Here is a 12,977-nt window from a genome sequence, read left to right on the forward strand (position 1 = left end):
TGCTGCAGCTTTTCCTGATGCTGACGCTGGAGCTTTTCTGTTCTTTGACCCGGTAATTGCCAGTGCTGTCTCTGATTTTAATGGTACTATTATTTCACCTACTCCATTAGTAGAATTATTTTTTCCATATTCCTGTGCCATTTCTTGCAGCACTTTCTGAGCCTGACCTTCCGCTGTGCCATGGACTGACACCCCGCCCATCACCCCCCATTGCCTTTCCTGTAGTTTATGGTTGTCATCGGTGACCTCTGATGTTTCTGGTCACTGATGTTTCTGAAGATAATCCTTGAATCTCCTTTCTTGTTCCTGTTTAATTCCTGGAATAATTTATCAATCTCTTTTTCATAACACCTGACTAGAACTTGGATTTGTTTTTTTAGCCTTGGTCTATTCTCTACTGTTGTTGTCCTTGCTTTTCAACATTTTCAGTAGCTTATCAAAGATCAGTTCATCATTTCTGATCTCTTTTGTTTCCTCCAAAGGGTTTCTGAGCTACTTCCATCAAGGAAGGCTGGATTAACTTCTTGGTTAGCATTTCTTCCTTCTGTATTACTAGTTTTTTGAGGCATAGCTAAACTTTATTATGCTAGGGGTTTCTGTAAGTGCTTCGCTCCTAACTTAAGCAGCTACACGTATTCCATTATCTTCATCAGAAATTTTGCCAGGACACGTTCTGCAGTTGCAGAGGAACTATCTTTCACTTGAAGTTGCCAGGCACCAGACATGCATCCCTGCTCTGAGCTGATCTTATTCTTAAAATTCCTCTGCTGCTTCTCCTGGAGATGCAGCTGGTCAGACTGTGAGCCTGGATCATTGCTGCAGACTTGGGGTGTTGCAGAGCATAGCAAGCACACACTCAGGGGTTCGGGGGTTTTTTGTGTGTTTTTGTTTTGTTTTTTGTAAGGGACCCATACCCCAGTTGATACAATATTAGGATGCAGGTCGTGTCTGTTTGGTTTTTTTCTTGGTCTTAACACTTTGTTATCCTTGGGACTTCTGTTAAAGGTCCTACTTGGCAAAGTGGCATCATAAAGTTATTTCTAGATGTTTGACTTCTCTCTTGTTCAATATTGTACTGTCAGTCACAAGTCTAGTGGTTTCACCAGCATTGTCTTACTGACTTTGGTCTCACTTCATCAAGCTTTTGCAAGAGAAGCTCATGTCCTGGTTTGGGTATAAAGCCCTGTTCCAGGCTAAGCAAAGTTTCCTGGGGAGTCAGGATCTCTCTGTATATTTCTGTTGATGGACTGAGTTCAACAGGTACTCTGAGCTTTCTGTGTCCTGGTTCAAGACCAGAATTAATCTGAAATAACTCTTATCAGATTTGATCACATCAATTTGTGAGTATTTTCTGACATCTATGTGGCTGTGTTCTTACGCTGTTGTATTTCAGTTTGGGCTTCCAGGATATTAGCTTTGCAAAATCTACCATGGTATGTAAAGCACAACTATATAAACACTGTTTAAAATAAATTCTGAGAGAAACTCTTTCGCTGTGTAAAACTTTAGAATAGTCTGGTATGTTTTACTAGTCCAGACACCCTCTTAAATTTTTTTTATGTGTGGTTTCTTAATTTTGTGTTTTTATTTGTGGTTCTGTGGCAAAGCTCACATCCAAGCCTGAGAGGGGATGATGGCATCCTCAAATTCGTGTACTCTAACCCTGTGTGCCAGGGCATGATCAATTTTGCTCTGACTTTCCCTGTTAGAAGCTTGTTTTGAGAGGTGTAATTCTGTTCTCTTTGCATGAGGATTTTGTTCTCTCTCTCTCTCCATAGTTTTCTGTATAGCTTCCCCAAATCATAGTGTCATTGGATAACTGAGCTTGGAAGGGGCCTCAGGAGATCTTCAGTTAGTTGCCAGTTCAAAACAGCTCTGAGGTCACACCAGGTTACTCTGTGTGTGTTAATTATATGTGTATAGGTAGACATGTCAACGTGTGCATTAGTGGTACGTACATGACATCCTTTCCCTTTTCCTGTTTCTTATTTCTGATCAAGGGATACCTTTTAAAATCAGTATATGCCATGTTAATTATGCTATCAAGGCTGTGTTTAACAAAGTCAGGATTTTGATTATGTACTGAAATTTCTCATTAGTGTTGTGTATTCATTCCATGTACTTCCCACTTTAGTTTAGCCTGCAAGGACATTTGGTAGATTTTAATCTGTGTTACAATCCTTCTAAGAACACTTATCTCCCCTGACTCTAGGGGTCCCTGCCCAGATTTTCAGCCGGGTTGCATTCTCTCCTGTCTAGTTTGTCTAAGTGAGGGGTGGGGTAGGGAATTAAGTAATAGTTGGTGCTTCTTATTTGTAGAAAGTGGTGGTGCTTCTTTGTAGAAAGGACTAGAAGCATCTAGCCTTAACTTAATTCAGGTAATGCCAGACTTCTGTTCTCCATGAATGTTTTGTAATTACAAAATCTAATCTATTTGCTAGTGAGATTCATGAAATATGTCTTACTAACAAAATTGTATTTTAAAACGCGTTTCACACCTCTGCCGCTCAGACAAATGATGCTGAATAATGTTAAAGCAAAGGAGAAGAAAAGGAGCTGCAATAAGTTAATGAAGTGTCCACAGATGGCTGGACTCCGTAATTTTTTTAACAGGGTTCGAGTGAGAAGCTGATGTGCTAACAAAACAGTGTCATCTTAAAGATCTGCTGCTTCACTGAAGGATAACAGATGTTGTAGTTATTTTAACAATAAGATATCATGTTTCTGTATTCCTTTACTTACTTGCATTGCTAAAATCTTCACACTTCCCAAGAGGCTATTTTAATAAAGTTTTAATAGAGTTACGGATTTGTCATAAGTTCAAATCTATAAAGCAAACAGAAACGGGGGGGGGGGGGGGGGGGGGGGGGGGGGGGGGGGGGGAATGCAAGTGTCTTAGAATTATCAGCAGTTTGTGTAATCATTCACAGTCCGTGTTTGAACAGAACAGTTTAATGCAGAAGGACTGGAAGGTAAAAGTGGTAGGGTGGCAAAGTTTGTAGATACTACTGAAGTAACCTTAGACTTGGGTAAGTTATGAGAAACTTGTGTAAGAGTAACATTGGGCTACAGAGGGTTTTCATAGCTGGTTACGGGAGGTAATAGGTTTGGAAAAACAGTGAGCTAGTCCAGTGTTTTACTTTTTTCATACTGCAGTAGAAATGATAGGAAAACATTTGCTGAGCACATTTAGATGCCACAAAAAAGCCTGAAACCAGCTTTGGTAAACTGTTAATTGCATAAACACACAATATGCCTGTGTGTTTAGAGCTGTTTAATGCTTATACAAAGTATTATGTTAAATTCCAGACTGTGGAGTAGTAATAGAGGAGACTCAGGCACATGACAAAGAAGCTCGCAAAGGCTTTATCTGACAGGCTTGCGACCACATTGTGAGGGTGCACAGCCCTGCCATAGGCAGAAGAAAAGTGAATTCCTGTGCAGCCTTCTGTTGCCCTAGAGATGAGGAGGTTATGGTCTTTTCTTATTTTTACTTTTGCAGTCTTGATTTGGCAAGATTGATGCCAAAAGGTTAGTGGGGTTCTAAAGAAGATTAAACGTGTATGGTGATAGCATCTGCGTTAAATAAAATTGAGCATTTACAGTGACTGCTGACAGTATTTAAAGGAGGTGGCAAGCATTTACTCTGAAGTTAGTTAGGACAATGTCATATGAGCGAGTTATTTGGTAATTGTTAATTATGGAAGTTGTTCTTTCAGCCTCCTTGAAAATGATTGGCACTGGCCCAGGTCTCAGAGAGGCTACTGAACTGGATTAGCATCTGGCTCAGTGCATTGAATTCCTCTTCTGGAAAGTGCAGGAGATGAAATACTGGCTCCGTTGAAGGCAGCAGACTACAGCCAGAATTTTTACCATCTGTGTTTTCCAGGGACGTGGGAGTTAATTGCTCTTCTAGGCACATCTTTTTCAGAAATCAAGACAATGGGCCACAAATCTCAGTAATGCTTAGACTGGGAATGCCGGCTGAATGGAACAAATTTGCATTAAGTAGATTGTTCTCTCACATTCCTGCCATTGCTCTGGCCTTTTGATGAGGGGGAGGGGAGAGACAAAAGGGAAGGAGAAATTAGGGACTGAGTTGCCTCACCGACACCCCCCCCACCCCCCCTTGCTTTGTCCTAGCAGAAAATTTAAAGTTTGTGGTGTATCTAATTCCTATCGTATGCCTGTGAGAATGGCACTGTTGCTTATGTGTTCTCCCACCAGTGTTTAGAGAACATTCCCAGTGGAAAATCATCCTTCTTAAATAGCAGGAACACAGGTTAATAAACTAGGTCAGTAGTATTTTTCCTTTGGTGTCCTAAAATCAATCCATAGTGTATGTGTACTGCCACAGAATGATTAATTTATGTACAAACATGAAAAAAATGTGTTTAATATCAGAACCTCAATTTATCATTTATCATTACCTTCATTTGGCAAAAGACAGGGTAATATCTTCAACTGAATGCCTTGCAACATGTGGGTGAGGAGTGAGTGCTGCTTGCTCATTAGAAATGTAACTAATTTTCATTAAATCCTCTTGCTTAGTCTTGTTGATCAAAGTGATTGGAAAATAGAAACCATTGAGAAAAATATGTTTTTAAAATTTGCTTCAAAAATAGTTTTAAATGTGTTTGTGGTTTAAATAGAAAGACAATTCACTTACATGGTAATGCATTTGAAAATTATTATAGAAAGTTTAAGGAAATACAGGCTTATAAGTCGATTGATGTTTTGAGGAGGAAAAGAGAAACTCTGTAACGGAAAGTTTCTGGACTAGTAGATGAAAGGGTATTTTCTAGTAGTCTGCTGCTGCAGAAGGTAGGCCAGCACTCTGGGGCCTGTTACTCTCTGTATAAACAGCTCTCAGAATTAATAGCAATTAAGGCTTATATTTAGAGCACCTTTTGTAATACTTCATTATTGTTTTGTGGTTGTCTGTTGGCTAAAGCAAAAGGGTCCCCCTGCACAGTGGAAGTTTTAAGTAGTGCAAATTGCAAATAATTGTAGAATAAGACAAAATTACTCTTTAGGACAAAATTATAGCCTAGGTGAAAATACATGTTTTAAAAACACACAGGACTGATCAAATAAGCGTTTTAGTGGCTTTTAAGATGACCTAGAAAATGAACTGTAATTTCATTACTAGTGAGTAATGAAACCATCTTAAATAAAGCATATTTAACCTTAATGGAGCACCTGCACACAACAGAATACACAATGCCTGTCTTGTCCAAAAAGTTAGTGGTACTAGTAAGGGATTTAAAATAAGGCATAGTTGAGCTTTCTGTTAGAAACTGCAGGGCTTTACTCTTCCGATTACATTCTTGCTTGTAGCATAGGTTGCCGGTGTAGTGATTGTACAGGGTAAAGAGATTGCAACAGCTGAGGTGAAAACAGGAGTCATGGTGCTCATCTGGCAAAACAAGGAGGTCCAGGACTCTGTTCCAGGCTGGTGAAAGAAATGGCTTAATATGCAGGTCTCTTAGTAAAGATTTCTCGTGAATTGTGAATCCAAGGGCTAGTACGTTTTTCTTGAAGAATAACTGATATGGAATGTCTGTCCAAAAAGGCAAGGGGTGATCATAGACCAATTAGTCTGATCTCAACACTGTGCCCTTTTAAAGGGATTTTGAATCAGTGTCATTAAGACAGGAAAGTGGAAAGAAGGCTAAACTGTAGCTTGACTTATGTCTGTGGTTTGCATCTGAGTTTCTTGATGGAGCAGTTGTGTTAGAGCACTCTAATAAGTGGGCATGCCACAACACAGCCTTTTGATACGCTATCCCGTTAGAAATTATTAAAAGTAAAAATGATAGAAATTTAAATGAGAATATTGAGATTGATAAGAATCTGAGATAATTATGAAAATTTAATGGGTTCTATAGAGAGGGAGATTTTCAGAATGGAAAGATGCCTCAGAGACTAGAGTGTAGAAGGATTTTGTTTAACATCCTCATCAGTCATTTTGCTGTAAGAACGAAGTGTTTACCTGCAGAATTAGCAAGTGTGGCAAATTTAGGAGATCTTGATACTCTCGTTGTGGCCTGGGTGGTCTGAAGAATTAAATGGTGCTGTAGGCAGAATAATGGTGAAACATTAGCGTAGTGTGCAAAGTCGAGCAGATACAGTGATACTCTTGGTATTCTGCGAAGCTGGGACAGAGGGATTGGTGAGTTTATGAGAGAAAAGAAGGCTGTTTGGTGGACTGTGGGATTGAGTGTAACCTGCCAGGGTGCAGAGAGCTAATGTGATTGATAAGTCTTTTGGGAAGATCTTTTCAGTAGAGACAGAGAAGCAATTTTGTTACATTTCCGTGGATGTTTGTGATATTAAATTACAATAGACACTTCAATTTTTCCGCTGTCTCATTGTCATTCTGCCAGTGGTGCATGGTGGTAGAGTAAGAGGCATTGGATATCAATTGAAGCAAAAGAGTTTCTGACTAGGTTTAAGGAGAAAGTTCTTCACTGTGAAGACAATCATGTGGTAGAACAAGTTGCCCAAGAGGTTGCGCTGTTTCCATCCAGAGGGATTTTTGAGATTTGACTGGGCAAATCCCTGACTAACCAGCTCTGACCTTGTAGCTGACTGCACTGAGTGGGTCCCTTCCCAACCACATGATTCCACAATTATGAGTCTTAAAGATGGATAGAATGTTTAGGGGAATGAGGAAAAGAAACTAAAGATTGTAGCTTCATTAAGCAGAAGGAAAGTTGAAAGAAGCTATGATTTTTCTTCCTATTAATACCTTAGGGGGAAGGAGTAATAGATAAATATCAAAGATGCAAAATGATACCAAAACAAGGTCACGATCAAAGGACTTAGAAGTTGGTTGTAAATACACTGGAAGGGGAAACTAGAACCTTTCTTCTCAGAGGAATGAAGTTGTGGAAAGAGCCTCCAGGTAGTATTTCAAGAGGGGAGAAAGTATGTTAATGCTTGGAGATGGACCCGTAGAAGGTTATGGAAGGAATTACTTGACAACACAGAAGTGATCTGTATGTTTGAAATGTAACGTGCCAGGCAGCACAGCTATTCTGAAGGATTGTGAAAGTCTCTGGTTTTGTAGCTCCTCCCCAATTATATATATGTCTTACATTCAGTTTGTTTTCCCTCTATAACATCAGGCTAGCCACAGCTGGAGAGCACATATGCTGCTGCTTCTCATTGCATTAACATTTTTGATTTTTCACATGGCAGCACATGAGAGTTTGTGGATTTTGGTCTTTTATTATAGATCTTATGTTTAATACGGGATGTGAAGATAGTGTTTCATGGGTTTGCTCAAATAACTCTGTTCTGTGGTTGGCTTTGATTGTAGAGCACCAGAGTTGGTGCTGTTGGCTTGGTTCAGACTTACTTTTCTATGGGAGAAATATATATAAAAGTTTTATGAAAAGTATGTATTAAAGTTTGTACTTAAGTGGGTGCTACTAGTGAACAGTTCTACAGTCCAAGTAAAGATGTTTTTCATTCAAGTGAGAAAAGCCTGAACATGTGATACCAGCTGCTTCTTCGTGCTGCTTCTCCAAAGATTTGTGCAAAATTTGGAGAGCGAGATCAGACAGTTTAAATAACAAGCAAACCAAAAAACCTGTGGGTTTTCCTTGAAAGTACATAGGGATTCAAGCTGGAAACAACAGAAAGTACCATTTAACTGAAGAAATATATGTTACAGATTCTTTCTTAGGCAGTCAAATATACTGCATATGGACAGGGAAGACTGCAGGAGATGGGAGTTCTGGCACCGCTATGTAACTGATAAGGAGCACTTCACTAGAAAACGGAGGCACAAGAGGTAGAGAACTCGCCCGCCCCTTTTCTGCCCCTTCATATTGAAGAGCCATGAAGTGTTTTTCATCCATGGGTATTTTGCATACTTCACCATCAAATTAAAGTCCCTGATCGAGTGGTTATTTATTATCCCTTTTTAAAGGAAGAAAGATTTGCAAAACACTGAACTAGGTATTTAAGAAATAAATTGATAAATACAGAAAAATGGGTCTTAGTGCTGTTAAAATCTCAGTGCGTTCTTGATGGGTGTTAAGTGAGACTTATAAAAATGTTGAGTTGAACTGTTTGGAAATGAGTTGAGTGTTTAAAACAATATAGAAGAATCATCTTGACAAGAGATAAGTGAGAATTGTTCCAGTTAGGTCAAGCTTTTGAACATGGAAGATAGTGAATAAGGGACTTCACCTTTAGGCTTACTAAAACAAGTGGGAAAGGTGAGAGCTGACCTAAACTGTCCCAGCCTCATTCATGTATAATCATGAGTATGAGGTACCACCTGTGAAGAGAGCTTGTGTTTGTGCTTTCTTACCTGAGGTCTTGGCTATGTGTAGCAGCATTGAATTAGAGGTTACCAGAGCCTGCTGCTTCCCAGCCAGGTTCCATTCTCATGCTTGAATAGTTGTACTAGGATGGTTTAATTTGTGCAACCTGGAGTCCTACCTTTCTTCTTTTATATTGAAGGCATACAGTTTATGATAAATTTAAAGAAAAAATCATAGTACGTACTTGAAGCTGTGTGCTATTGAGAGGGAAAGGTAAGATGTTAAGAGTACTGACAGGCTGTTTCTGTGGCAATAATAGTTTTCAGTGTGAGCATAAAAAAGAATGAAACTTTTACTTCATTACTGCAGCAAGCAAGCTGTGCCTTGCCCCATGTCAGTGTTGACCACACAACCACCTCTGCGCAGATTACGGAAGGGAGAGCTGATAATACAGCTCACCACCATGGGAAATGGAGAGTGAGGAGGCTTTTCATTTTCCTGTCCCATTTCCCCTTTATGGGAAGTTGTGCAAAATACTTGTGGTGAGTTGGCCTTGGCTGGCTGCTGGCTGCCCACCCGGCTGCTCTCTCTCTCTGCTTCTCAGCAAGGTGGAGGGAGAGGAAAGAAGATTTAAAAGTTTGTGAGTCGAGACAGGGAGCTCACTCAGCAGTTAAAAACAGCCTTGACTTGGGGAAAACTAATTTAATTTCTTGCTAATTAAAATAATGTTGGATGTAAGAAAACAAAGGCAAAACCTAAAATACCTCTCCCTGCCCTCTTCCCATTTCCCAGGTTCAACTTCCCACCTTCATTCCCAGTTCTTCTGCTTCCTGGTCCACCCTGGTTTCCCCCGGGTGGCACCTGGAGCTGCCCTCCTCCTCCTCTCCTGCCTCCTGTCGTGCCCTGCCTGTTGCCGGGGCTGTTTCTCACACTTCCCTCATGCCTCTTGGACAGCTCCCCCAGAGGTGCTGCCAGCTGTGCTGGCTGGCTCAGCTGTGGCTTCCGTGGGGCTGCTGTGGAAAGGGCTGGAACCAGCCCCAGCCACGGCTGGCATGGGGAGCTCCAGACAGTTCTCACAGAGGCCACCTTGGCAGCTCCGCCACTGCCAACACTGCGACATGGCCACCCAGCCCAGACCTGAAGCCGTTCAGTGGACTTCGGGCTTTTCTGGAGAACTTTTTTACTCAAAAGGTGACATATTCGCTGTGCAGAGCTGCTGGGTCCTCATGGCAGTGGTAGCTTTGTGTTATGCTGTGGAGAAACTTGGTTCTCAGGTACACTAACAGGAGAAGGATAAGTATTAGCACACAAACAAATGCAGCTTTACCTTAAGGCGTTGTGTAGCTGTGGGTGGTAAGCTGGGTGACTGTAGCCATCTGAGCTCTCTCCTTGTTCCTGTCTGCTGAGTGAGTGCTAGAGGGCATGCTGCGGTGGATCAGCAGCAGTCGCAGGATGCAGTTCCGAGGGTGCTTACTGGGGGTACCAGGCAGGCACGCGCCTGGGTTTTGCCACTTCTGTGCGATACACTCCATAAGGATAGCAGCAGCACTGGCGAAGGCAGCAGAGGTTACTTGCATGTCTCCTCCCAATTTAGAGGACTTTTGTTTCGTTGTCAACAATTGCTTGCTTCTAAAATGACTTCTGTTTTTAAATCAGTACTTTTAGTATTGGCTTTATTTGCCTTTACACCAGCTGTGTTTAGCATTGTACTATCAAATATTAAGATTTTTAGAGTTGGAGAACAGCTTAATTGTTTTTAAGCTACATTCATAAATCTTGACTTGGACTTCACAGCTTTGGTGTCAACTTCAGAATATCTCTAATTCAGTACTTATTTAACTTTTCTATTTTGTATTTGCAGGCCTTCCCAGGTTCACCAGTCAGCCAGAATCATCATCTGTCTATAAAGGCAACAGTGCAATCCTTAACTGTGAAGTCAATGTTGACCTTGCACCGTTCGTGAGGTGGGAGCAGGATCGCCAGCCAGTCTTTCTGGATGACCGTGTATTTAAGTTACCAAGTGGAGCTCTAATTATTAGCAATGCTACTGATACGGATGGAGGACTCTATCGCTGCATCATTGAAAGTGGTGGGACCCCCAAATACAGTGACGAAGCAGAGCTCAAAATTCTTCCAGGTGTTGAGCTATTTTTCTTTTTAAAATTAATAATTAAAAAATTAATTGACCGATAGGAGGAAAAACCTAATGAGTACTTACAAATGGGAACATGTGAGAATCCGCGCTGTTGCATTTTTGTGTACTTTTTGTTGAACTAAGCATGATGTGTGTTGTGGAAGTTAGTGGTTGGGTTTTTTTCAAAGTAGCTTAAAATGAGTGTAGGCACTTCAGCTAAAGGATTTTGGCCCTTGGGAAGACCAGCCTGTATCTTGCACTTGGCAAACAAAAGCAAAATTGGTTACCAGTGTCTGAGGTTTTTGCAGTGGTTGGAGATAGGTCGGAGACATGCACATAGTTTTTTGCCATACTTAATAATGTAGCTTTTAAGGACTTTCTGGAAAAGACTGCTTTTAAAAAGTCACTAGTAATACGCTTCCATTGTGACATGTTATGAAGAGGGAATTGCCCGTTTCTTTGATTACAAACGTTTGGGGATTTTGAAGTTTCTCAGGCTTGAATCCTATATTTAAAATACTGTTGAAATTTACAAAATAAATTGTTGCTTAGTCTGTTGTTCTTGGGATGCTTAAGCTGAGGCACTTTAAATTGTCCCAATATTTAGGAAGTTCTGAGTCCTTAAGCACTGGACCCTTTTGGGAAGTCTCCAGACCCTCAAAAGGGGAATGACTTTATTCTGAAAGGTTTAGCTATGCCTATTGTTCTGAAATGTTTAGATTTTTTTTAGTAAGAAAAGATCAGTCCTGATGTAAACTGTTTGTACATTTGGTGTGTTCTGTTTCAAATGACACTATTGCACAGAGCCGTGGTCACCAGATGTTCTAACAAAATTTTTTGGAAATTGACCAAGAAGCCAACAAGAATGTGAATTGCACTTTCCCAAACTAGGGAAATATGACCTGTGTTTTGTATGGGTTTTCTTAATTATTTGCAGAACTTTATGCTGTCTCTCTGAATTAGTCTTCATGTTGGAATTCTGATTCAATTTTTACTGCTTGGAGAACTGCCAGAGAGGGCTGCTGAACTTTCACCTTTGGAGGCTTTCAGGGCTAGGTTGGGCAATGTCATGGTTGGCCTGACCTAGTGTTGGCAACTTCAAGCAGGTGGTGGCTTCTTCAGAGATCTCTATCAATGAATATTTCTGTTTTTCATGACTATGTCACATTTCTACTTAAAATGCCAAAATATACTTTTAAATACCCAAATTCTGCAATGGCAATGCTCTTTGAAACTGATGTGTTTGCTATCTTTACAAATTAATCCTGCTTAAAGTAGAAATTTGTTTCATTGAGTTCTATAGCCTTTCTGAAATGAAAGCCTTATATTTTCTTCAACTAAAGATGTGTTTTTTGAAGAATAGCGCTTTTGGAAAAGATACTTAATTGAATTATTTTATTTTGGTTTGCCCTCGTGTTTTTGTGGCCTCTCAGGTGAACACTTAAGACTTTTCTGATTTTTGGCAATTGAAGATTTCCTGATAAACTTCCATATTGTGTTGATATTTCAAATTCTTTTGGCTCTAGATATAGCTTACTTGCTTTTGTAATGTTTTGCTAAAAGTAATTAAATATAACTCTATTAGGGAGTACAAGTAATGCTGTTTTCTTGCTTGGTCATGAGTCTGAAAGTGTCGATAGTGAAGTTTTCTGAAATCCCTCCCAGCAGGCATTTTTTTTTTTTAAGTGGGATTAAACTGTTGAACAGAAAGCTGTATTAATCTTGAGTGGCCCCATAATTGATTGTTTGGTCTGAGATGGTTTTGAAGGAAGGATTTGAATTAATCTGTTCTTCATTCATTTTATTCCCTTTTTAAATAGTTATCTGATGTGTGTCGAACAGTGACCCCACTGCTCTGCCTCTAAATGTTTGAAATACACCCAATGTGCGTTTGCATCGCACAGATTTGTGTCCACAGACAATGCTTTACTTTCTCTGATAGCAAGCTTCCATAGAGTGTTCAGTCTGCCCTTCATCTGCCCCCGAGCAGGAGGATGCATTTCTGAGCCCTGCTATTTAATAGCAGGTACTTTCACATACAGGAATGCAAGGAAGAAAATCACTTAATTTTTGAATCCAGTTCCTGTTGACCTGAAAACCGAGCGTGTTTTGGGGAGCTATAGAGCATTAATGAGTTCAAGTGATTCATACTGACTCCTCTCCCTAGTGTAATGATTGCTTGCTGGCAATCTGTTACCCATTTTTTGCAACTTGGCTTGCTCCATATGCTACTCCAGGTCACTCCCACTGCGTTACCCACCTGTTGTTCACACATGGTCTTATTTCTGGAGCAAGCAGACGAGTTCCTTCTAACAGGGAATATGGGCAGGGCCGCTGTGATCGTTTGTGTGTGGGCCTGAGGCAGATGGCGGGATCCAGGATCGCTCTAAGGTTGTCTCCAGGCCTGGTTCTCACAAATATCTTGGCAACCTCATCGTGTTACACCTTGGGGCATGTGCATGCCCTTAGCTTATTGCCATAAATGCTCGGTTATTATTTTTAGCATTTTGAGCTGAAGAAAACCAAACCCAACAATTTTCAGAAATTCCTGCAACTATTGC

General features: G+C 40.5%; 1 protein-coding gene across 1 annotated transcript in view; it reads left to right on the forward strand.

The window, feature by feature from the left end:
- The window catches only part of NEO1 (neogenin 1), a 211,954-nt gene that overhangs the window by 77,024 nt on the left and 121,953 nt on the right, over positions 1-12,977 (forward strand). The window contains 1 exon segment of the mRNA XM_037394077.1: positions 10,144-10,419. Within this exon segment, the coding sequence (XP_037249974.1) occupies positions 10,144-10,419 (276 nt within the window).

This window comes from Falco rusticolus, chromosome 7, assembly GCF_015220075.1.
Source record: "Falco rusticolus isolate bFalRus1 chromosome 7, bFalRus1.pri, whole genome shotgun sequence".
Taxonomy (NCBI): domain Eukaryota; kingdom Metazoa; phylum Chordata; class Aves; order Falconiformes; family Falconidae; genus Falco; species Falco rusticolus.